At 36.4% G+C, this 27,020-nt stretch overlaps 1 protein-coding gene across 1 annotated transcript; it reads left to right on the top strand.

The window, feature by feature from the left end:
• The first annotated feature begins 5,907 nt into the window (after window positions 1–5,907).
• On the top strand, window positions 5,908–7,037 carry LOC126701829 (expansin-A22-like). Its single transcript, XM_050400237.1, has 2 exons — window positions 5,908–6,004; window positions 6,418–7,037. The coding sequence occupies exons 1-2, from the start codon at window positions 5,908–5,910 to the stop codon at window positions 7,035–7,037; spliced, it is 717 nt and encodes a 238-aa protein (XP_050256194.1).
• The last annotated feature ends 19,983 nt before the right edge of the window (window positions 7,038–27,020 follow it).

Below are 27,020 nucleotides of genomic sequence, written 5' to 3'. Positions count from 1 at the left end.
AAATTCATCACTAGCATTCATTCTGTCCTTTACTATTACTAGTTGATTACTTGATTTATAAGCTTGTACTACTTATGGGAAAAATGGCAATGTGGTCTAAACTCACTTGCATCATGTGATTTGTATTTTATTATCAATAAATTAAGTGAATAAAGATATATATCTATTTGATTTTTGGTATTGTGGACGTAAATGTAGTGACTCATTCATGGGGGAGTTGTCAGTTTAATGGGATTTATCATTTATGTGTCCTTGAAAAATCTACATTGGTCCATAATCCATACCGAGTTTTGTCTTTCTTGACTAATATATGCAAATAAACTTTAAGATTGTTTAAGCTTTAAAATCTTTTTTTTATTTGAAGATTTATCTAACGTCAGAATCAAGGATTCTAATACCGGTTGGATTCAAATGTCGTGCAATTTTGGGGCCAAAATTGGGAGATAAGCACACAATTGGTAAAGCAAGACTTTTCATTCCTAGTGACTACTAGTGAATAATTTAAAAATGTTGTACCTCATAATTGTCAATTTTTTCAAAATTATCAAGATTAATCTATATATCTATATAAAACCGAAACCTTTGCTGGCACCACAATTTTCCATGTTAGCACAATATTTAAAAAAAAAATTATAACTCCTCAAAACCCTAGCAACCTTACCCCTCTCTCAAGTTAAGAAATATAAAGCCACGGTTTCTGCAAACTCTCTCTCTCTCCAGACGTAGGAAGCCCTAAAGCATTCAAGATCAACAAAACCCTAGCAACCTTACCCCTCTCTCAAATTAAGAAATATAAAGCCACGGTTTCTGCAAACTCTCTCTCTTCAGACGTAGGAAGCCCTAAAGCATTCAAGATCTACAGTGCACGATATAGATTTTAGCTTATAAAGTTCAGCTTTTGTAAGGTTAGTTTTGTTTATATATTAATTAATACATAGTACTTTGTTCACCATTGAATACTCATATAATCAATTTCCAATTCAATGTTCAAGAATTAAACCAAAATTCTAACTGCGCTATCATAAAATATTATTATTAGTATGAATTTTATGGAGTTGTGGTGTTCAAGAATTATACCAAAATTCTTTTAAATTATCTATAATATTTTGTCCTCCGAAAATTTTATCTCTTTGATTTTAGTATATTATGTTTCTTAAGCTATAGAGAGATTTTCTTTGGTTTCTGCAAACTCTCTCTCTCTCCAGATGTAGGATGCCCTAAACGAATAGTATAGCATTCAAGATCCACAACTCACAATATAGATTTTAGCTTATAAAGTTCAACTTTTGTAAGGTTAGTTTGTTTATATATTTTGATAGAGAAACATGTTCAATATGGTATGGCTTAATAATCGCATTAATAGCCAATAGTTAATACCATTTGCAAATTCAATTCATGGAGTTGCAATTTTCATTAAATCGTTCTATGGCTTGAAGCACTTGCATTTTAACAAATTGGACATGTCTTTAAAGTCCTTTTATTTCTTTGGAGAAAAAAAAAGAAAAAAAAAAAGGAGAGGATATGTTAAAACTTGGCATCATCAACTTATAAGAGAGGATATGTTCTTAGATGGTAGGAATAGGACAAAATGGTTACACGTTTGTTACGCCTGACTGCCAAAAATTGCTCATAAAGATGTATGCACATGATCTACTTCCCTTTGCTTTTAGTGAAAGATTAAATGCACGCCAATATTGAGATCAAACACTCTAAAAAAATAGTCTGTGCAATCATAAAATATTATTATTAGTATGAATTTTATGGAGTTGCGGTGTTCAGGAATTAAACCAAAAATCTTTTAAATTATCTATAATATTTTGTCCTCCGAAAATTTTCTCTTTTTAATTTTATTATATTGTGTTTCTTAATCTATAGAGAGATTTTCTTCTTTATTGTAAATTTTATGGGATGTAAAGAGATCTTTGATTTCGTGAAATAACTTATACTCTCTCCTTCTTTGATTTGATTTACTTACTATCTTTGGCACTTGCCATCGGCAATTACTCAAGGCCACTCTTATGGACTAAATCAACTTATTCTCCAGTCACCATCATTGATAAATGAGAAATCAAATCAAGGTTATAATTTTTCCATTTGGTTGCTAGGGTTTTTGTTCATGAAATTGCTATTTTCTATTTAAAAATTGCACTTGTAGATCAATATTTATATTTCTTAACTTGTCATTTTGTACCTATGGCTAAAATTTGTGTGGATCTTTGGAAGTTCAAAAATCTTTTCTCCATTCACCATGGTTTTTCATTGAGTAATTTCTTTCTCTCTTACTCCTCTTGACGAGTTTTGTTTTTGACTAGAAGAAAGCTTTTTTGCTTTGAAGGTCATGCAGCACCTGTCTCATTTTATTTTTCCTCACCACAAGAAAAACATCTAGGTAAGGCAAATAATCTATTTTAAAGTTTGAATGGAAATTACCAAGTACAAGAGGTAAATCTTTAAGGGATGAGCTTAATCGTTTCTTATTTTCAATAATAAATCATTTTATTGCAATATCGGGTTTGAGAAATCCAATATGTTCATATCTCTATAGAATAGAGAATAGTAGAAGCCAATTTTATTACAACTACTTAAATTGAGTTGACTTAATTCCGTACAATTACAAAGTATAGCATGAAAGATAATTGAATTAATTGTTGTAATTTTTATTTTATTTCAATGTTTTGAATTTCCTCTATATTATTATTACAACTGAGCAAAGATTGAGAAAGTAACATTACTACTCTAATTTGAAGTTTAATGTCCTTCTCAAGTCATGGTCTTTATTTATATATTTGCAGTTTATATTTCTAACCATTGATGAGAAATTAAGGCTCAGTTGCACAATATGTGTAAATTTTTCAGAAGGCTACTTTAAATAGTAAGTCAATGTGTCTCTTACATTTGGGTATTAGTTAGAATTGTCTTCAAATGATTGTACCAATAAAGGTGAATGTGTATAAATTTTGTTTAACTATCCCGTGTATCGCACGGGTTAGCGACTAGTTTTGATAAATTCACTAGCATTCTATCGTATACTATTACAAGTTGAGATGAAATTCAAATTAAGAAGCAATCATACTAATATTGATATTCTTCAAAAATTCCCTACCTTGTCCCCGCATAGGTTTTTCTCACCCCAAAAAGCTGATCAGGTGGGGACATGTTTTGCGCACCATCATCTTGCACCACAATGCCTCAAATGTGTGTGTATATATATATATATATATATTAATAAGTGTTTATATATGTGTGTGCGTGCATGCGCATGTGTATATTTATTTGTTAATTATATATTTAAATTAATGTTATATATAATTTAATTTTTTCTGTACATTTTTTATATTTCGATGGTTAATTACCATAGGGGAAAGGGGATTTGAATCCTAAATGTTTCCATTGAAAACGCAAGGATGTGTCAGTTGAGATATATGCTCCTAACTAATCCTTTTTTATACATATCCTATTAATAATTTTGTTTATATAATAAATGTCACCCTAATAGAGAAATAAGAGTAAAAGACTGAACATAAGGTAGGTGAAGTGTATGAATGTTGTCCTAAAATGAAATATTCAAGATTATGATAATTGTTGGCTCCAGTTAACTTAACTAGTAAAGTTTCAATCATACAATCCAAAACCTGCTGCAAGAATTCTAGCAAGCTTGAATAAATCCTCCAAAACATGTCCATCCTAGAAAACCGATGTGGAAACCTTCTAATCCTGGTGAGATAAAAATAAACTTTGATGGGGCTATGTTTAAGGACTCACATGAAGCAAGTATCGGAGTGGTTGTTCAAAACCCTCATGGAGACTCTAGCTATAAGAAGAGCTATTATTTTCATCCACGAGATTGGTTTTCTTAAATCTAGTTTTGAGGGCGATCCAAAATTTTCGATCAATGCTCTTCGCCATAGGAATTAGCTACATTCTTCTGTTGGTCATCTTATTAGAGACACTTTGTCTTCTGCTAACTCTTTACATAACTTTTCTTCTTCTTTTTTCATACACTTAGGCAAGGTAATGCATTAGCTCATGCTTTAGCCAAGAGAATGAGATTTTTTTTTCCCTATTTTTGTCTGGATGGAATTTGTTCCTCCCGACCTTCATGACTGTTTTGTTTCAGGTCTTTTAGCTACTAAAAAAAGAGGTAAGCCTGTTTTTCTTCTTAAAAAAAATATAGTAAAGTCCCAACCTTCATGGAACAAATGTCATAAGTTAAAATTCTATCTATCTATCTATCTATCTATATATATATATATAAAAGATCTAATAAGGTTTACACTTAATGTTTAGTAAGTGTTGCCTAAGTGAAAAATGCTTAATGTCAGTATTTTTTCCCCTCTCAATTTTGGTTTAGGTGTTGCAAATGTTGATTCATTTTGATTGAAAACTAATTTTTCTGATTACTCTTTAAGTGGCTGATCTTACTAGTTTGCAAAGCAATCAGATTAACTCATGTTGCGATATTTATAAGGTAATTATTGTTTTGGTTTAAAAAGATGTTTTTACCTAATTCAAATATTATGTGAAAAATATGTTCATATTGAAAATGAACTAATAGTAACAAATAGATCTCAAATTGCATTATATAAAGAGTACTATGTGTATTGCATAAATAATGAATATGAAAGACTTCAAAGTTGTGCAGAAATTTTTTTTTTTCTTTTACTTCAACAGATCAACTTTTGTGAAATCATGATAATGATAAGCTCTCTCTCTCTCTCTCTCTCTCTCTCTCTCTCTCTCTCTCTCTCATATATATATATATATATATATATGATGATGATGATGATGATGATAAGCAGCAAATCTAATTCAATTTGGAAAGAAGTGTGACCATGATAAAAAGTATTTTTAATGTATGTATGATCTGATAAGAAATATTTTGATTGCAAAAAAGTGTGACCTATATATAGTAATAATTTTTTTAGCTGAGAAGTCTTTTTTTTTTTTTTTTTTTTTGGGAGAAGAAGCTAAGAAGTCTTATAACTGTAGATTTCTTTTTTATTGAGAAACTCTTTCGGTCGTAGAGGTTAATTTTATTAGTTCTAATTTTAGTTAATAATTTTTTTTTTTAATTAGGTGTGGATTCCAGTTAGCTCAACTGGTAAAATCTCTGATGGTTGAATAAGAGATCTGGGATTCAATTCTCATCTATACAAAAAACCGATTAGCATCTTAATCTGATGATATTAGCAATCACAAAGGGACATCGTATGTTGAAACTCTCTAAAAATTTTAATTTTAGTTTTTTATTTATTTATTACATTTCACAATTTTTCAGAACGTTAGCTATGCCACAGTTGCCACTCGGCATAAGTTAAGGAATTCTAGGGTTTCAAAATCAAACTTATTCTCAACTTTGACTTTTATATGTTATTTATGAATATATAAATATAGATATATAAGCAAATTAATTACCAAAAAAAGAAGAAGATATATAAGCAAATTAGACTAAAAAGCCTTCTCCTGTATATATTTGCCAAATTTGTATGCTGTAATGGAAATTCTCCTTTTTTTTTCTTTTCATTTGCTCCTTTAATTCTTTACCATTTGTGGCTCGATCTCTACTAGCCTGATTAATTTCATGGTTATTAAAAATTATACCTCTCGTTAAATTTTTTTTTTTTTCAGTCATAAAGTCCGTATTATTAATTCCCACCATTCTTGCAGTTGTATTATTATAAGAATCAAAGTCATATCATTTTACCTTATTTGTTTCCCTTTCCCACATATAATTACCATCTTCTTGACCTATCTTAAGGATGCAGTAGTCTCACTTTCTCCATATTTTATCTCTGTCTCTCTCTCTCTCTCTATCTGTCTCTCTCTCTCTATCTCTGTCATATAGTCATGGCTAGGTCTCAAAACTTGTTTTCATGCATAATATTCATGACTCTTTTTGTGATAACCATGAGCAAGAGAATCACCATTGATGGGGAAATAGATAATAATTGGTATGATGCACATGCAACATTCTATGGTGACATGACTGGCAGCGAAACCATGCGTAAGTATAATTATATTTTCATAGCTAGTGTTGGAGAAATGATAGAATTTAGCTGTAGCCCTAAGTTTTTAATTAATGATAGCGTACAATTTTATTATTTATTTTGTGTGTTGCATGTGACAAAGTCATAGCCTTTTAGTTTCTTTTACTACGGCATTCTAACTCTTCTTAATTGTTATTCACATTATAAATAAAGTCATGTTATATATATTTTTTTTTTGATAAGTTGCAGATTTTGTCATCAACATTTGATATTTATTTTAATAATTTAAAGTGTTTCATTTTAATCTCTATATTTTCAATATTGTTTCATAAAGTTCTTTACGTGCATCTAATGGATGAAAAATATATTGATGAGTTATGAGTATTACTTGTCAAAATTATGATTTCTAACTTGAAAAGTTATGCGACAGAGGGAGCTTGTGGGTATGGTAATCTTTTTGATCAAGGATACGGCCTTAGTACAGCAGCCCTAAGCTCTGCAATCTTCAACAACGGACTCACTTGCGGCGCTTGTTTTGAGCTCCAGTGTGTCAATGATCCACAATGGTGCATACAAAATGCTGGCACTATCCAAATCACTGCAACCAATTTCTGCCCTGCTAACTATAGTAAGACTCAAGACCTTTGGTGCAATCCCCCACAAAGACACTTTGACTTGTCCATGCCCATGTTCACAAAAATTGCACAATATAAAGCTGGGGTTATCCCTGTTAAGTATCGCCGAGTCCCATGCCTTAAGCAAGGAGGAGTTAGGTTTGAGTTGAAGGGAAATCTAAATTGGTTGCTTGTATTGGTGTACAATGTTGGAGGTGCTGGTGATGTTTCTAATGTCAAAATTAAGGGCACTAATACCAATTGGATTCAAATGACTCGCAATTGGGGTCAAAATTGGCAGACCGACACACAATTGGTTGGGCTAACTTTGTCATTCCAAGTGACCACTAGTGATGGGAAGATGTTACAATTCGATAATGTTGTACCTCGTAATTGGCAATATGGTCAAAATTTTCAGGGAAGATTTAATTTTTAGAAAGTCACTAGCATTCTGTAGTTTACTATTACTAGATGAGTTCTATCACTAGTATATCTTTTTGTTTTTTCCTAGAAAATAAGCTTGTACTGGGTAATTGGCAATGTCGTCTAAACCAAATAGCATGCAATTTGGAATATATTATCAAAAAGAGACTTTCTCTTTATGCTTTCCATAATATTTCTCATTTCGACATAATTTACCCCTATATCTTGGAGTGTCAAACCAACTAATTTTATCACTAGGAGTCTTATAACTCAATTAGTTGTTAAACATCTATGATTCAAATCTTTCCTCCCTATTGTAATATTGAATTAATAAAAAAAAATGATCAAGTTTTGTCTATAGATCAAGATTGGCATCTCATTCACTAATTTTTTAAACCAATCATTCAGAGAAAGCTTGATATAATGAATGTCTGATATATATAGCTTGCAGATTGAAGGCCATCTCTTCTTAATAAGCCATTTTCAGCACCCAATTAAGAAGCAATCGTATAAATACGAATATTCTTTGAAGAACTAGCATGATACATATGAATAATTTTCTGATTACTCTTTAAATGACTGATCTTACTAGTTTGTACATTAAAACCACATCGCTTTGCTCACGACCCATTTGGTGTATTATATGTCGAAGTAAACACTTTGCAATCATATTCGTATATTCTAACTAATTATTATAATAAGGTAATTATTGTTTTGGTTTTTATTGTCTTTTTCATTCATATTTCTTTATTTTATCATGACACCAATTCTCCCTCTACCTCAGTTACCTGTAGGTTTTAAAATATGTTCTACCTAATTCAAACCTTCTGTGAAAAATATGTTCATATTGAAATAAACTAATAGTAACAAATAGATCACAAAACTCAATATATTAAGAATAATATATATGTGTTACTGTGTATTAAATAAATAATGAATATGTAAAACTTTAAAGTTGTTCTGTAATTTATTTTTTCTTCTACTTTAAGAGATCAACTTTTATGAAATCATGTATAATATTTTCCATCCGTTATTCCTTCTTCCTCTTTTTAACCCTAAATTGTCTTAATTAATTTAATTATGTTTGGTCTAGTCTACAATCTTGTAGATTAATTAGTTGACATCTACGTATATTTCTAATAAAGACATTCAGTGTTCAAATCTTCCACTCCAACTATTGAATAAAAAAAATGTTCTTAGACTATTCTAGAAAAAAAAAATTATATATATATATATATATATATATATTTTAAAAGACCTATTAGAAGTTTCATCATATCAAGAGGCCAAATTTGTGTACGGAAAAGAACTTTTTTCTTTTAATAAAAAAGAGAGCTATTAGAAATGCATTGAATTATGTCACATTATGCATTGTCTAATAGGTCTCTTTTTTATAGGTTCTAATAGATCTATTAAGTTGTGATTTACAACTATATTTTTATATTAGCTTTAATTCTGTGTCAAATTTGATTGTATTTTTGTTCAATCATTTTCCTGTATTTATTGTGGAATTTAATGTAAGAGTTGTGTGTGAAAGTTTGGTGAAGATCTATGAGAAATGAGATTTCGTGACTAGCTCGCGACTGACAACCTGTGAAAGGCCACGTGAGAAGCATGTGCTGGAATCTAAAGAGTCTTGTGGCAAGCTGGATTTCGCGAGTCACTTCGCAACTCAAGCCAAGTCGCGAGTGACCGGCGAAAATCACTACTTGGAGCTTTTTGAAGTGTGTTTATCTCATTCCTTTATCAACACTATATAAGCCCACATTATCCACGAAATTGTAAGGAGTTTTTCCAAGGAACTTTTGAGATAGAAAACCCTAACTATACACTTGAGAGTTAGAGAGTGTACACCCTCAATCATCTACACCATTTTTCTAAAGTTTTGCTCTACTTCTACCTCTCCATCTACACACATTTTTGAGAGATTCTTAGCCCAAACACTTACCTCACCCAATCTGAATGTTGAGAGAAGTTTTGGTGCATATGAGAAGTATTAGAAGAAGCCATTGATTGGCGGATACAATTTGGAGTTAATTGCGAGATATGGATAACTAGTGAAGACATGGCTCCGTGAAGCCCGTTGGTAGCTAGAACTTGGAAGGTTCAAGTATATTGGGTAGATTAAGTTTGGAGGGTCTTTTTGATATTTGTGTACTCCAACTTTATTCATTAATGGATCGATTTCGGCTTGGAGGGCCATAGAGAGGTTTTTCCCGAGTACTTTGGTTTCCTCTTCGATAATACATCTCGGTATTATCTTGTATTTGCATCTCTCTTCCTACTCTTTAAGCTTTACATTTATTGTTTATTGTTCATGCTTGTGCCTTAGAGTAGTGTTCCGATTTTATTACTATTCATTCACTCTTGTTCCGCACTTAATTAAGTTAAAGTAAAAGTAATTAAACTGTAATTTAAAATTGGGGATCTAAACTAGTTATAGTGTTTTACACTATTTGAGCTTTCATGTTAATTACAAAGAAGTGAGTGACCAGCATTAGTAAGAAATCTTTTTAATGTTTGTATGGTTAAATAAGAAGTCTTTTCATTATAGTAGTACAATAATAAAGTTATGCAAAGTTAGCTAGCAAAAAAAAAAAAAGGTTTGTTATGCGCCTATGCCATTCAACAAAACTTGAGACATTTTAAGATTTACAAAATTGAACACTCTCTCTCTCTCTCTCCATATATATATATATATATGTGGTGAAGTTATTATCATTTTTTAGATAAGATAGAATTTCATTTTATAGCATCCACTCTATGACGAGAACTCTTTATCATTATGTTGAGATGCCAGTCATTTTTTTGTGTAAGTAAGGTTTGAAAAGAGATTTTTGCAAGTTGAGCTTATTAGAATCGTCATGAAGTTATTCTTTTAGTTCGGAAGTCTTTTAGTTGTATATTTGTTTTTTATTCAGTCATCTTTTAGTCATAGATTTTCATATTAGTTTTAGTTTTTTAACTGTTTTCTATAAAAAAAAATAAAAAATAAAAAGTTTTAGTTTTTTAACTACATTTTACAATTTTTTGCTATGCCACTGAGCATAACCTAAGGAATTTTAGGGTTTCAAAATAGAATTTTTCTCTAATAGATTGAAGCTATGGCAGCAGCACAAGACATTGAGTTTGCTGCAGAAATTGGCGTGGACAGAGTTGTGCTTGAAGGGGACTCGAGTGTCGTTACAAAAGCTTTGAGATTTAAAAAGGCAAGTTTGGCAGTGTATGATCTACTCATTCAAGATGCAAAAGTAGTAGAGAGAAATTTCATAAAATTATCTTACTCTCATACAAAGAGAGAGGGTAACAAAGTTGCACACGGCTTGGCGAGATTAGCACTTAGCTTGTCAAATTCCGTTGTATGGCTGGAATATGTTCCACCATCAATTTTTCATTTTGTTCAAACTGATTTAATCGTTTCATTGGAATAATATAAGTTGACTTCCTTCTCAAAAAAAAAAAATATATATATATATATATATAGGAGTTTTTTTTTTTTTTTTTTTTTTTTTTGTGGAGAAGAATTGTCTATACTTTTGTAGGGTCACGTTTTTCAGCTCAAGCCCAAGATGTATGGGACCTTAGACCAGTGAGCCCGGTAAAATGAATTTGTAGAGAGTGGGTCAAAGAGTTAGGCTTTAGTGTATGGACAACAGTTAACACGGTATTTTTCACGATCAAGTTGAGATGAACTGGGTTTATCAAAGAGGGTTGGTCCTCGGCACAGTCCGAGGAGCTTTTTCTAGTGCCTCTTGTGTGATAGGGGTTTCAGCCCTCCCCCCCTTCTTTCTGTCTCCCTCCCCCCTCTTTTATAGTAGTTTCCTTCCTCCTCAATTGGGTTTCTAGTACTGATATTTGTCCCATCAGCCCTTCCCTCCAGTTGTTGGGAGTGCTTATAAAGGCAGAAAAGCATGGCTATGTCAAGTACAAGGCACTGAATGCAATAATGGCAACCTTTCCCTCAGACATTTCTATTTTCTCTGTTATCCTTTTCTGTTTTAGTACTTTTCCTGTTCCGTGGAATGACCCGAAGTGTCACTACCAGTAGCAGGTTGCTCCATTTGTCCTCGACTACATCCATGGCCGAGGAGGGTTCTTCCCATGGCCAAGAAGGGGTTTTTCCTTGGACTGGGCCTTTGGCCCAACGTAGACATTGACATGGGCTTCCCGGTCTTTTACCCCCTACAATAGCTCCTCGAGATTCTTCTTTTCTTCCCCATGGGAGGAAAGGAGGATCTCGATGTGATGATTGCCCTTTTGCGCCCATTTTGCACTATTCCTGGTTGTGAGACATTCTTTTAGTTTATCTAAGCTGCGTTCCTGCCGTTTCGGTACACGAGGCGCACTTTCATTAAGATCTCTTTACGAGGTGACACAAATCCAACGGTTGAAGACTACTTTGGAAATTGAGCGAGACAAATCTAACGGCTGAAGACTGCTTTGGAAATTGAGCGAGATTTATCTCGCTTGTAATTCTTTCTTGGAGATTTGAGTGAATTGATTGCCACCAGGTTTGCCTCCTATATAAGACACATGGGGGGAGATCGTTCTTCTTTATTCGCAAACCCTTGAGTTCTGTAGGAGTTTCAGGCTTTTAACTCTCCAAATGTTCCCAAGGACCCCACCAAGGTAATGATTGAGATTTAGGGAGTGAAATGATCAAGGATAAGGGTGAGGGTGAAGGAACCAAACCCTCTTTAGAAGCCATGGGCGTCTTCGAGATACAGAATGACACAGTTAAGGCAAGGGAGGTAGAGGCCAAAGATATTTCTCCCCTTCAACTGGACAAGAAAGAAGTCTCTCTTCCTTCAGCCAAAATCCAAAGCAGGTGTAGGTCGCATCAGATTTTTGGTGCGACAAAATTTGGATTTCATCCGGCGCCGTGTGTCACGCGTGTGCGGATTTGGATTTCTCATCGCCGGTACCATCCATACTTGCTCGATTGCTACTAAAGCAAGTATGTGGATTCGGCGTTTTTGCTTCTTCTTCTCTCCCATCGCCGGTGCCATCCATGCTTGCTCGATTGCTGCTGGAGCAAGATTGTGGATCGGGCATCTCTACTTCTTCTTCTCTCCCACCGCTGGTGCCATCCATACTTGCTCGATTGCTGCTGGAGCAAGATTGATGATTTATCGTTCCCGTGTACTGCTTTTTATAGTTAGCTTTTGATATAGGCTTGTCTAAGCCCTTTTATGTACACTGTACTTCTTCTTTATCTAATAAAAAGACGACTTTATTTCATTTTGCGTACCTTTTCTTTTCTGTAATAATTATTTTATGAATGGGTGTGCTGGTATCTTTGCTTTTGAATAGTACTTAGAATTGACGCCGTTGATGGTAAAAAGTTGTCACCCTGAACTTATCAAAACTGACAGGTACACCACTGCCAACTTTAAGTAAGTTAACTATATAGGACTAACCAGGAAAACAACCGCATGTTCTACATTGTGAATAGTGTGACCGCCTAAGGACTTGTAACTTAAAGTAAACAGTCCGGAGGGGATCACTGGGTACTAAGGCTCTTTTCCACGTTTACGATGATGTTTATAGCTTTAACTTGCTTTAAGCGTCTGGTCCAAGGACCGAGGCATGATTGAATTTAGCTTAAACGCTTAGAAAGGTATCAGCATGTGTTAGTTTCCACAAAGCAGGAGGTCCAAGGACCATGCAAGACCTTTGTTCTGTCTAGGACTTAGGTTTTTCTTGAAGTAGCTGGTTTCCCCATAGGTTTGAGTCCGAGGACCATGCAAAACCTTGGTTCTGTCTAGTACTTGGACCTTCTTGAAGTAGCTAGTTTCCCCATAGGTTTGAGTCCGAGGACCATGCAAAACCTTGGTTCTGTCTAGTACTTGGACCTTCTTGAAGTAGCTAGTTTTCCCATAGGTTTGAGTCCGAGGACCATGCAAGACCTTGGTTCTGTCTAGTACTTGGACCTTTTTGAAGTAGCTAGTTTTTCCATAGGTTTAAGTCCGAGGACCATGCAAGACCTTGGTTCTGTCTAGTACTTAGGTTTTTCTTGAAGTAGCTAGTTTCCCCATAGGTTTGAGTCCGAAGACCATGCAAGACCTTGGTTCTGTCTAGTACTTGGACCTTCTTGAAGTAGCTAGTTTCCCCATAGGTTTGAGTCCGAGGACCATGCAAGACCTTGGTTCTGTCTAGTACTTAGGTTTTTCTTGAAGTAGCTAGTTTCCCCATAAGTTTGAGTCCGAAGACCATGCAAGACCTTGGTTCTATCTAGTACTTGGACCTTCTTGAAGTAGCTAGTTTCTCCATAGGTTTGAGTCCGAGGACCATGCAAGACCTTGGTTTTGTCTAGTACTTGGAACTTCTTGAAGTAGCTAGTTTCCCCATAGGTTTGAGTCCGAGGACCATGCAAGACCTTAGTTCTGTCTAGTACTTAGTCATTTAGAAAGTTGTTAGTGCGCATTAATTTCCTCAAAGCCGGAGGTCTGAGGACCCGACATAACTAAGGTTCTGTTTAACCTCTTCAAAAGATTCTGGTGCATGTTAATTTCCCCAAAGCAGGAGGTCCGAGGACCCGACATAGCTAAGGTTCTGTTTAACTGCTTCAAAAGATTCTGATGCGTGTTAATTTCCCCAAAGTAGGAGATCCGAGGACCCGACATAGCTAAGGTTCTGTTTAACGCTTCAAAAGATTCTGGTTTGGCCCACGGCTTCTTTCTCCAAAGGGAATTCAGCGAACCAGACTACTAGGCCCGCAAGAATTAGCCCCTTGACAAGTGCACGGGGCACACACTTGACGTAAGAAGCCCCTAGAACCGCACTCCATTTAGCAATCCTTCCTACGTAATCAACACTTCGAAGTGTAGACCTAAGCGGAAGCTGAGTTATGACAATAACGGTGTGTTCTTGGAAAAAATGGGGAGGCTTTCGTGTAGCTTGCACCACTGCCAAAATGGTCTTCTCGAGGGACTCTTGCTGATAGGAGTTTGATCCCACCATGATTAACCGTTGCATTTACCAATGCACAAGCTCTTCCTACAGACGGCGCCAATTGTAGGGTCACGTTTTTCAGCCCAAGCCCAAGATGTATGGGACTTTAGACTAATGAGCCCAGTACAATGAATTTATAGAGAGTGGATCAAAGAGCTAGACTTTAGTGTATGGACAACAGTTAACACGGTGTTTTTCAGGATCAAGCTGAGATGAACTGGGTTTATCAAAGAGGGTTGGTCCTCGGCACGGTCCGAGGAGCTTTTCTAGTGCCTCTTGTGTGATAGGGGTTTCAGCCCCCCTCCCCCCTTTCTGTCTCCCTCCCCCCTCTTTTATAGTAGTTTCCTTCCTCCTCAATTGGGTTCCTAATGCTGATACTTATCCCATCAACCCTTCCCTCCAGTTGTTGGGAATGGTTGTAAAGGCAGAAAATCATGGCTATGTCAGGTACAAGGAATTGAATGCAATAATGGCAGCCTTTCCCTCAGACATTTCTATTTTCTCTGTTGTCCTTTTCTGTTTTAGTACTTTTTCTGTTTCGCGGAATGACCCGAAGTGTCACTACCAGTAGCAGGTTGCTCTCTTTGTCCTCGGCTACATCCATGGCCGAAGAGGGTTCTTCCCATGGCCAAGGAGAGGTTTTTCCTTAGACTGGACCCTTAGCTCAACGTAGACATTGACATGGGCTTCCCGGTCTTTTACCCCCCACAACTTTAGTCTAATCTTATCAATACAGACAAGGTTCTTCTTAAAAAATAATAAAAATACAGACAAGCTTCTCCTATACATATCCAAATTTGTGTACTATAATGGAAACTATCCTTTTCTTATCCTTCTGACTTTAATTCCTTACCATTTTTGGCTCTTAACTAGCCTGATTTCATGGGCTTTAATAATTTTCCTTATCCAGTTATCCTTATTATTAATTCCACGATTATTGTAGTTGTAATGGGATAATTATTGAGTACTTCCGGAATACTATAAATGCGTACTCTTGAAATACCATAAATGCGTACTCTCCCTCTCACATAAATGTGGGTCCCACTAATTAAATTTATGGTAGGACTCACAATTCATGTGAGAGGGGGAAGTACGCATTTATGTTACTCCCAAAGTATTCAATAATTTTTCGTTGTAATGTATTGCTATAAGAATCAATATTCAATACGTTATATGGAGAAATGCTATGTTAACAATAATTTCAGAACAAATTTCAGGTAGCAAGTTATGTTAATAACAATTTAACAATAAATTTTAGGTGGAAAGTTATTACTAGTGGACAAAAAAAAATTTTAAGTACTGTGTCCAATTTAGAACTAGTAACAACTTGCCACCTAAAATTTGTGGATGAGTAGTGCTACATTTACTACATTAAGCTTACTATGAAAAGTTAATTCAAATATTCACTTGGTATATTCCTCTCTCTCTCTCTCTCTCTCTCTCTCTCTCTATATATATATATATATATATATTATTATTATTATTAATAACAGGATTCCCTGTTTTGGGTTTCAACATTTTGCATACTAAAATACCATCACACAAATTCTTAAACTCTCTAAAATACCCCTATTTTTTAGTTAAATAATTTTAAGTTTAAAAACAAAAACTGGTTAAAAGAGTAATTTACTATTTTTAAAAGTTTAAGTTTTAGGCTTTCAAACTTTTATTAACTCTCACATACAAAAATATTCTAAAAATTAGGACATTATCTCTATCTTACTTTTAAACATTATTTACTAAACCCCCCCAAAAAAAAAAAAAAAAAAAAGCATCATCTGACTTTTAAACATTATTTCACTAAATCAAAAAAAATAAATAAATAAAAAAGAGTCTCATTGCACCTACAAAGGCACGTGTGACGAGTTTAGTGTGTGTGCATGTGCGCGTATATATATATATATATATATATATATATTCTTAATTTACTAGTTAATAGAAATCCTCAATCCCATTCTTTGTGGTTCACTTTATGGAATACAAATCATTTGTATCATAGAGCAAAACATAAAGTGGAATACAAAAAGTGGTGCAGAGGATTTGTATTCTACTTTATGCTTCAACAAATCTTAACTTATCATATGTCAATTTTTTTTTTTTTTCCATTTTAAACTTTGGTAATTTTAGAAGGAAAGTAAAAATAATACTGGACAAGTTATGATTGATTAAATACAAAATATAAAAAATTCTTAAATACTCTCGAAGCAAGGAAAAATGGTACTCTTTCCTCTCACATTCTGGTAGACTCCACCATTAATTTAATGAGTAGGCCATACCATGAATGTGTGAGGAAGGAGCACCATTCTCTGTACTCCGAAAGTACCTAAGAATGTACTTATAAAATAAAATACAAATCTCCACTTATCACGTGTCAAAAAAAAAATCCATTTTAAACTTAGGTCATTTTATAAGGAAAGTAAAAATAATATATGACAAGTTGTGATGGGTGAAATGTAAAGTAAAATAAAAAAAAGTGAGACAAATAATTTGTGTTTCACTCCTATATATAAATACCATCTTCTTGATCTTGCTAATTAAGGATGCAGTATCTCTCTTTCGCTCTCTATGGCTAGGTCTCAAAATTTGTTTACATGCATAATATTCACGACTCTTTTAGTGATAGCCATGAGCGAAAGAATCACCGCTGATGGTAGGGGTGTGCATGGGTCGGGTTGAGGGGATTTTTTGACCCAACCCACCATGGTGGGTCAAAAAAAATCCAACCCAACCCAACCTATCACATAAGTCCAACCCAACCCAACCCACATGAGTCGGGTTGAACCCATGGGTTTGACAAAATTTTTCTTTTATTATTATTAAATTGAGTAGAAAAAAAAAATATTAATATATTAAAAAAAACCTGAAGATTAGTATCAATGTAACTTCTTAAAGGCAAATAACACTAATAACTAAACAACAATAGTAATCTATTAGGATTTCTGAGAGCACTTCCACTCCCATATGTTGCATTCTTCATCTACTACTTCATCTTAATCAGTGTTTACTGTTCTTTCTTTTGGTGGTAGGCTGAGCCTACCGTTCATTCAAACTGTTTATTATCTTGTGATTACCTGTTTGAGCTAATCCTTTACTTCCCAGTTATCTTCTTTTTCCTGTCTTTGTTTTTAGCCCAAAGTTTGTTGCAGATGTGTACTATTGAAAAGAGTCAGTCCGGTTCTGTGTCTACCTGTTGCCCAGTAGGACTAAATACCAGAGTTGAGTTTTGAACTTGAGCCAAACAGTAATTCCTGTGTAGCCAGGAGAGCGTTAGGGTATGAGTGGGAAGGTTCGTATACATCAACATAGGGATAAGCGACAGTAAGTAGTAACAGTATTCATAGAAGGCATCAATCTCTTTGAACACCCTGTTTCAGATCTAAGGTTAGATCCGGAAATTGGAAGATAAAGGTAGTCTAGGTTGTAATTGATTTCTTAAGCTTTTAATCCAGAATGATAAATAGGATGTTTAGAAGGAGTGACTCATCCACCAGCATTAGATCTAGCAGTACATCCCTCCCTGAGATTCCACAAGAAGATGGAACAATCAACTCAGAGTCGTACCAGCTTTCAGATCTAGATCAGAAGTTAGGAGATTGGAACATACCCAAAGTTCCCACAACCCAGGTCTATAAGTCATCATCATGGTCCTTGAAAAAGTCTTTCAGAACAGACTACCATGTTAGGACTATAGAACAAATCTACAGCATCAACAAGGAGTATGAAACATGCTACTTGTTATCCCCTACAGCCGTGAAAGCTCATAGGGAAAAAGATCATAAATTCCTCCACATAGGACTTGTCCAAGTAAGAGTAAAACCATTGATCAGAGAAGGGTTGAACAACTCAATCCTTATGGCCCTTAGAGACACTCGCCTCATTAGGTTTAATGACAGTCTTCTAGGTACCATTGAATCCAGTTTGAGTAACGGATCAGTTCACTTTGACTGTTTCCCAAACCTCACTGTAGCACTTGATGACCCTCACATCCTGAAGGTCCTCACCCTCAACATCAAAACCCATGGAACCCTTGTGTTACATGGCACCAGACAGCTTGCTCTTATATACAGAGTGTATTATAAGTGCATGAGGACAAACATGTCCATCCAAGCAGTAGATAAGAGAAAGGTAGGAGAAACCACTCTTATCCAAACCCCAAACGTTAGATCCACAGTTCAGGTACCCAGAACCCTGAAATGGTCTGAAGTCACTTTCCCAGCACATTGGACTATAGAAAATGAAAATTATCCTCTACAAGTCCAAAACCCAGTTAGGAACCCAGATCTAGATTTTGTCCAGCAGTTAACTGATGGAACGGTTAGACTAAGCTTTGACCAGTCTAGGTTTAGGTCACCCTTAGAATATGATGAACCCAGGCCCAGATCTTCGGTAGATCTGTACCAGGAACCAAGGTCTAGATCCGTAGATCTATGCCAACCCTTTAAGCAACCAACTATCCCCTTAGAGATAGACCTGCATCGCAGTGTAGTTCGTCTAGAACACGAGCTCCCTTTCCCACATCTAGAAGAGACTTAAGTCCACAGTTTCAAGGAGTTAAAGACCATTCCCAGGTTAGTACCCCTTGTTACACAGCCAAGCAAGACTCAATTGCTGATCAAGAAGAAGACAGCAATAGCCAGGACAGTCTTAAGCCTCCTTCACCATCAGGAACTGATATGAGAAATCCTATTCATCAAGAAAATGAATATGACTATCAGCTCATGATGTTGACAAAAGAATTCACCCCTGATATGGACGCTCTTGAAAATGATTTTAATTCTGAAAAGAAGAGAGTTAAGAGAGAAGCCTATAGAGCCAACCATACCAAGGAACAAAAACTAGAAGTTTTGGAGAAATGGAAGTTATTCATGAAAGAGGTATCCAGTGATTATCCTTTCTTTGAGTACTTTGAGAAACATTTCAAATGGCATAAAAAGTCTTGTGTCAAAACCAAACTTCCAGTTAAACCTAACCAACCAACAAGTGTTAGGAATCCATCATAAGAAGTAGAGAAATCTATCTCTCCTTCACCAAAAGCAAATGTCTTAGAAGCTCACATATCCTCTAGTAGTTCTAATAGACCCTCCTCAGAAGATGAAAAGGAGAAAGAACAACTACTAGATGACCAGCTTGGAGACACACCCCCAATCCCTCCTAAGAAAAGGATATCCAAATATAGAGGAAAAGAAGCCTTTAAGGATTTCCATAGGAAGAAAACAGTTTCCAAACAATATAGAAAACAGAAGTTCAAAAACAATGATTTCTATAAGAAAGGAAACTCCACCGTAGAAAACCTCAAACCTAAAGTAAAAGAAAAATGCTTTAAATGTGGAAAAAAAGGACATTTCAAGAAAGAATGTCCAGGCAAATCCCCTACTAATTCCTTGATCAGTGAAGATATCTCTAAGACTTTAGAACTTGACCACCCAGAAAGTGAGTCTCCCAATAGTTCTATTAACCAAGAAATCTGTCACATTTACCAGTCTTCATCCTCTCCTAGAGCTTCAACCAGTACCTCTAGCAGTCCAGATGAAGCCATACCATGCACAGATAGTTGTTGCAGAAACAACACTATCAAAGTTCTTTCCAAGCAAGAAGAGCTACTTCTAGATCTTATAGAACAGATCAAAAACCCAGAAGAGAAAGCTCAAAGACTTAGTGAGTTCCACAAAACCCTAGTTAAGGAAGATAGTACATCCAAACCTAGGTTCCAGGAACCCAAAGTTGATTTGGAAAAAATCTACAATAGGTTTACCAAATCCAAGAAAGAAATAACTGTCCAAGATCTCCAGAAAGAGATTAAGGATACCAAAACAGAAGTGAGGAACCTTAAGCAGGAACTAGTCATCCTTAGGGTTGATCACAGTCTCATGGACCAAAGAGTCAAACATCTAGAAAACACTTCTCACCAAGGTAATGAGGAAGGAACCTCATTTCAGAACCCTTCTGATGAAGAAGATGATGAAACAGTTAACCCTACTGCAGATATGGAGCCAGAACCATCAAATGGATCGTTCTTGCAAACCATCAGTAGAATTAACTTCCAGAAATGGCACTCCAAAGTCAGGATTGTCATAAGTAAGGATTTTCAATTCGAGGTAGTTGCCTTAATAGATTCAGGGGCTGATCTCAACTGCATCCAAGAAGGAATTATTCCCTCCAAATACTTCCGGAAAACCAAAGAAAGGTTAACTTCCGCAAGTGGTGGAAAAATGCAGATTGAATTTAAAATCCCAAAAGCACATGTTTGCCAAGACAATGTGTGTTTCAAAACCACCTTTGTTCTTGTCAAGAATATGATAGATAGGGTCATCTTAGGAAACCCATTCATGTGTCTGTTGTATCCTTTCACCACGAATAGTGAAGGAATCACTACCCATCCTTTTGGCCAGTCAGTCGAGTTTAAGTTTCTTAGGAGCCCAGAACCTAAAGACATCAATAGTCTCCAAGAGGTTTCTATCTCCAAGACCCTTAACCTTATCAAAGCCAAAATCCAACACCTTAAGTACCTTGGTAATGAACTAAGTTACACAAGGATTGATGAACAATTAGCTTGCAAGAGTTACCAATCAGACATTAGAAAGTTTGAAGAAAAACTTAAGCAAGAAGTCTGCTTTGATCTTCCCACGGCCTTTTGGCATAGGAAGAGACACGAAGTTGCTCTACCTTATGTCAAAGATTTCCATGAAAAAAACATCCCCACCAAAGCCAGACCTATCCAAATGAGCCAAGAACTCATGGATACTTGCAAGGTAGAAATAGAGGATCTTCTTAAAAAAGGAATCATCAAAAACTCTAGGTCACCATGGTCTTGTCCAGCCTTTTATGTCCAGAAAAACGCTGAGATAGAAAGAGGTGTCCCTAGACTTGTCATCAACTATAAGCCCCTTAACAAAGTCTTAGAATGGATAAGGTACCCTATCCCCAACAAAAGAGACTTAGTTAACAGGCTTAGTAAAGCAGTGGTCTTCAGTAAGTTTGACATGAAGAGTGGTTTTTGGCAAATACAAATCAGAGAGTCTGATAGGTACAAAACAGCCTTCACCACACCTTTTGGCCATTACGAATGGAAAGTAATGCCCTTTGGTCTTAAGAATGCACCTTCTGAATTCCAAAACATCATGAATGAGATTTTTAATCCATTCTCCAATCATACCATAGTGTACATTGATGATGTACTCATTTTCTCAGAATCCCTAGACAAACATTGGAAGCATCTTAGAACATTCTTCCAAACCATCAAAAGAAATGGTCTTGTTATCTCAGCTCCAAAGATTAAGCTTTTCCAAACAAATGTAAGGTTCTTAGGTTTTGATATAAGACATGGAGTCATTAAACCCATTGATAGAGCCATTCAGTTTGCAGAAAAGTTTCCTAATGAAATCCTAGAAAAGACCCAACTTCAAAGGTTCTTAGGTTCCCTCAACTACATTTCTGATTTCTATCAAAACCTTAGGCAACAATGCAAGCCTCTTTTTGATAGACTCCGAACCAACCCTCCTCCTTGGACACCCACTCATACATTGGTTGTTCAACAAATCAAGAAATATGTCAAGACACTCCCTTGTCTAGGAATCCCCTCAGAAAATTCCTTCAAGGTAGTCCAGACAGATGCCTTTAACATTGGTTATGGTGGCATTCTCCTTCAGCGTGCTAGTCTCACTTCCCCAGAACAGATTGTCTATTTTCATTCAAGAATTTGGACTCCCACTCAACTTAATTACAGTATTATTAAGAAAGAGATTTTATCTATAGTACTATGCATTTCAAAATTTCAAAGCGATCTTTTGAATCAAAAGTTTTTGTTAAGAATTGATTGCAAATCTGCAAAACATGTTTTAAAAAAGGATGTTCAAAACATTGCATCAAAACAGATTTTTGCACGTTGGCAAGCCATTCTTTCAGTCTTTGATTTTGATATAGAATTCATAGCCGGAACTCAGAACTGTATCCCTGACTTCCTAACCCGTGAATTTTTGCAGAATCCAGACCATAATGTCCGGGAAGAAACCCGTACAACCCCAACCTCCCAAGTTGCCTAAACAGCAAACCACTAGGAGTACTAGTCAGGCACATAACCCTGGCCCTTTAGTACCCTTTTCTAGTTCACAAAAAACTTCACCTGTGCCACCATCCATTGTTGCCAATCGTTATTTGGTCTATACAATCCCGAAACCAAATTACCATAGGCCCCAAGGACAACACAGTTATAGTTCTGCTTTAGCCACATTACCTTCCAAAGCAACTTCTCCATATACAGTTGAAGAACCCTTTGGCCCAATTGTGCCTAAGCAACCTTCTTTTACTCTCCCTCCTCGAACAGGAAAAGCCTCTTACATCAAAAAACCTTTTGTCCAACACATTTCTTATATTGAGCCACATTTAGCTCATATAACAGAACCGTTGGCATTAGCAATGGAAGTATTGCCCTATGAATGGCATTTCCTTCCCAAAAGCCCAAAAAAGAACATCAAATTCTATAAAGGCATTCTCATCCAAGAAAAGTCTGCCAAAATAGAAGACATCAGAGATCGGAATAACCCTTCAAAGGTTTTGTATCATAAATTCATAATTCAGAGTTTTGTAAGCTGCAAAGATTGGGGACACCCCTCCACACTCAGAACACTTACAGTACTCAAGGGATCAAAACCCCTGTACAATTATTATGATTATATGGATGCTTTTGAAAAGGTATTATTCTTCCAAAATGAGAACTATGACCACTCATGATTCATTCAGTTTGACAGGAAATTCAAAGGACAGATACCTTCGTGGTTCCTTAAGTGGTGGGAAATGTTTGGATCAATTCCACAGAACTTCCCAGAATCTCTACAGGACGCGCTAAGGTATTTCAGCTCCAGATTTCAAGCAGACAAGCATTCTTCTCAGTTTCCAGCCATCTTGCATATGACAGTACAATACAAGATCCACTGGATTAGCATGTGGAATTATGCTATCAATCAGAATTTGCTCGATAGGGAATTCTTTGTAAAATGGTGGGATAAATTCAGGCCTACTGACACTATCTCCAAATTATATAATGACTTTCCTCTTCCAGTACAGAAACCTATAGCTCATTGCACAAGATCACAATCAAGTCTAGACTCCGTCCAGATCTCCGGAAGATCTAGTAAAGAACTCAAAGATCTTGCCCAACAGCTACTCCTCCAATCACAACAGTTAGAGTCAGAAGAAAAGAACTCTCCTGCCTCTTCAGAAACCTCATGCAGTCGTGCTCCAATTGACCCATTCCAGGACTCTCAGGATCCTTATGATGGTTATAACTTGGACAGCGATTAAGGCATTTCCAGAAAGAAGCTCCCGGATGCTCCAGAACAGCTCCAGGTGCCCCAGAAAAGCTCAAGAACCACCTTTGCAAATCCGGTTACTATTCCAGGAACAGTACCCGCACCAGCAGAGTTGCCAACAGAGTACTATTCACTGCACAGTCCAGAACACTATGCAGAGTCACTATTCAGAAAAGTAAGGGGACAAAACACTGTTCATAAACAGTGACTAGTTACTGTTCACTCTACAGTGCCCTGATAGAATCATTGAAGTTACTGTTTGCTTTCGGCTGAAAAGATATTTACCTGAAGGTAAAAGCATTTCACCTTCCGTGATTCCCGCGGTCTCCTGATCTGATCCAAGGCTCCCTCCAGCTATAAAAAGAACCCTTTGCTTCAGTCTTCAGCAGGCTTAAAACTCCTCTTCTCCCAGAGCTTCTTACTTTGTACTTAGAAATACTTTGTAAAACCAGAATGGCTCTCTTCTTCTCTCCCCTAGTTTATACTTGTACTAGAACTACATTTGTAACCTATTTTAGCTTCTGCACCCAGTGCCCTCTGAACGGCACCCTTTGTTTGTAGCTTACCCCCATTTGGTATCATATATATATATATATATATATATATATAAGTGCCCTACAATTGATTTTTAAAAAAAATTATTAAATATGGGCGGGTCGGGTCGGGTTTGGCGGGTTTGTAATTTTATGACCCAAACCCAACCCGACCCGCCATAAAAAAAAATTTGTAACCCAACCCAACCCACAAAGCCTTAAAAACCGACCCAACCCGGCGGGTCGGGTTGGGTTGGGTCGGGTTTGGCGGGTCGGTGGGTTTTCTGCACACCCCTAGCTAATGGGAATATAGATAGTAATTAGTATGATGCACATGCAACGTTCTATGGTGACATGACTGGTAGCGAAACCATGCATAAGTATAATTATATTGTCATAGCTAAGGATGGAGGAACGATAGAATTTTGCTTAACCCTAATAAGTGAAAAAAAAAAAAAAAAGTCATAGATTTTTAGTTTCTTTTATTACCACATAATAATAACTCTTCTTACTTGTTATTCACGTAATTAGGGACAGAGCTAGAAGTTCAATCTAGGGGAGCGAAGTAAAAACTATAGTTTTAAAAATCGGACCGGACCGGTCGAGAACCGGCCTTTAATCTAGTCCAGTTATGGTATAAAATCGAAAATGGCCTAAAAACCGGTAAATAGTAAAAACTTGCCGGTTCAACTTGAGAACTGGAAACTGGCGTGGTCGAACTGGTTTTGCTCCTCAAACTAAACTACATCATTTTTAAGTTTTTTACTCCTCAAAACTACGTTGTTTTTCTGCTCCTCAAAACTAACCTAAAGTCCTCACTAACTCACTCATCTCATTAGCCATCTCACTCTCACCTCATGATTCACACCTCCTCTTCTCATCTGTCTCACTCTCTCACTCACCTTAAGCTCTCAAGGCCGCTCAACTCAACTCAAGCTCTCTCTAGTCTCTACTCTCTACCTTACTCTGTTCTCTCTACCTCACGCACAACGACACGCCCTCGCCCTTTGAGCTCACACCTAATTTGCTCTACCCACAAACCATTTCAACTACCCACCCAAAACCCACAACTCAGCCACCACCAAGACCCACAAAACATCCCAACCATCCACCACAACCCATAAACCCAGCCACCCATGACCCATAAACCATCCAAAAACCCAAATCGATAAAGCCACGCAGCAATAAAGGAAAAAAAAATCCAGAACTATGATTAAAAGAATGAATCAACGACAGTGGAGGTGGCCAAGAAATAGTGGGGCCGACGATGATGGAGGATAACGGAAAGAAAAAAGAAAAAAGAAAAAACTCAAGGAGGTGAATCAGTGGGTGGTACTGATGGCGGTGGAGATGCAATCGATGATGAGTGGCGCTGATGAGTGGATCGGTGGCCGGTGATGAGTGGCATCTAGGAGTGGATCGGAGGCTGGAGGTTTGGTTTGTGGAAGGGAAACTTTGATATTGAGAAAGCATAGTGTCAAGAGAGTAGGAAGAGATGACTGAGTGACTTTTGTAAAATATTTTACACTTGTTTTACTTTTACACACACACTTGTTAATATATATATTTTTATATATAATTAAAAAATTATTAATTATTTATATAATTTAAATAAATAATAATTAAATTATTTATGACATCATCGGTTTGACCATCGATTAGACCTAGGTCCAACCAAAAAACCGATAATTAGCTCCTCGACTGGTTTTTTCACCGTACCAGTTTTTAAAACCATGGTAAAAACAATTTATTTTCATAAAAATTTAAATTAACTTTCATTTAGTACTAACAAAATGCGAACAACAAAAAGGACACGACATAACTATTTTTAAATACTTTGCAACACAATTATTTATTATAAAAGAGAAGTCATTCTTTTAAATGTCAAAAATCATTACAAAATGTAATAGCAATTTGTCTAAAAATCATCTTCAATTTTATTATGAATCCTATTTTTAACTACAAAACCTAATTATGGTTGCTAGATAAAATAAAACAAAATAATAATTAAAAAAAAATCAACACATAATCACAATGTCACAAACAAGATACTAATTGAAGGGGTAAAAAATAGCATGACGAACCTTCGCTACATTGGGCCTGACGGATCCTAGCCCATGGGCCGGCAATAGGTGAGAGCCCAGGGCCTAGAATGACTTAAAATACTCGTTACACACGTTTGAAATTCGGTAGAATCCCAAAGGAAATTAGAATCCTAGTAGAAGGATAATTCTAGAAGATACGCGCTCAATGAAAGACCCACTCTACAAGGAAATGTTTTGCCCATCACGTTTGGGATTACTCAAGTAGAGTCCTATAAGGAAAAGACTTCTACATCAAGGAAAAAAAGCCAACCTTTTACTACCATAAAAGCCCCAATACCCTCACAAATCAAGATATGCATAATTTCCCCTTCTCTAGCACTCTAGAGTTGAGAATAGTTCTAACTTGACCTTCAGAGGATATTTGGCCAGCACCACACCGGTGCCCTCTGCTAGATCACTTCTTTCTTCTTGCAGGTTATTAGTTCAAGCCTGCGAGGATCGTGTAGCTCACTGGTGATTTTACGGCATCATCAGTTGGCGCCGTCTGTGGGAAACGAAGAGTTTAGCCAGACTATCGCCTCCCAGACATAAGAGTTGCATGGTACTCACTCGCTCGATGGCTACCACCAACAACGTTCAAGGAGACGAGCCGCCAAGATCTACTGCATTAGAGAGGCAGGTCCAGACTCTCATGGCAGCGGTAGAACGACTTACAAAACAGAACCATGATCTGGAGGAGCAGCTATGCCAAAGGGATGCAGGACATAACGTTCAGGAGGAAAATCAAGAAGGTACCAGTGCCGAATGAAGGGACCCAGAGAAGCCAGAGGGCAGCAACGCCTCAAGCAGACTAGAACGGCAAAACATGAGCCTTCCATCCCTCATGGATTCGGCCCCTCCACCTATTATCGCAGAGATACAGGCGATGAAGGAGCAGATGGAGGTCATGATGAATGCCCTCAAGGGACGAGTGTCCAATAATCTTGACGACCTAGTAAACAGAACTGACTCACCATTCACTACCTCCATCAACTCATTCCCCTTGCCCCAGAAATTATGCATGCCCCAAATCGAAAGCTACGACGGGGTCAAGGACCCCCTCGATCATCTAGAGACTTTCAAGACCTTGATGCACCTTCAAGGGGTACTAGACGAGATC

Source organism: Quercus robur, chromosome 2 (genome assembly GCF_932294415.1).
Source record: "Quercus robur chromosome 2, dhQueRobu3.1, whole genome shotgun sequence".
Lineage (NCBI taxonomy): Eukaryota > Viridiplantae > Streptophyta > Magnoliopsida > Fagales > Fagaceae > Quercus > Quercus robur.
The sequence above is the reverse complement of the archived record's forward strand: the minus strand, read 5'-3'. Positions and strand labels throughout refer to the sequence as shown.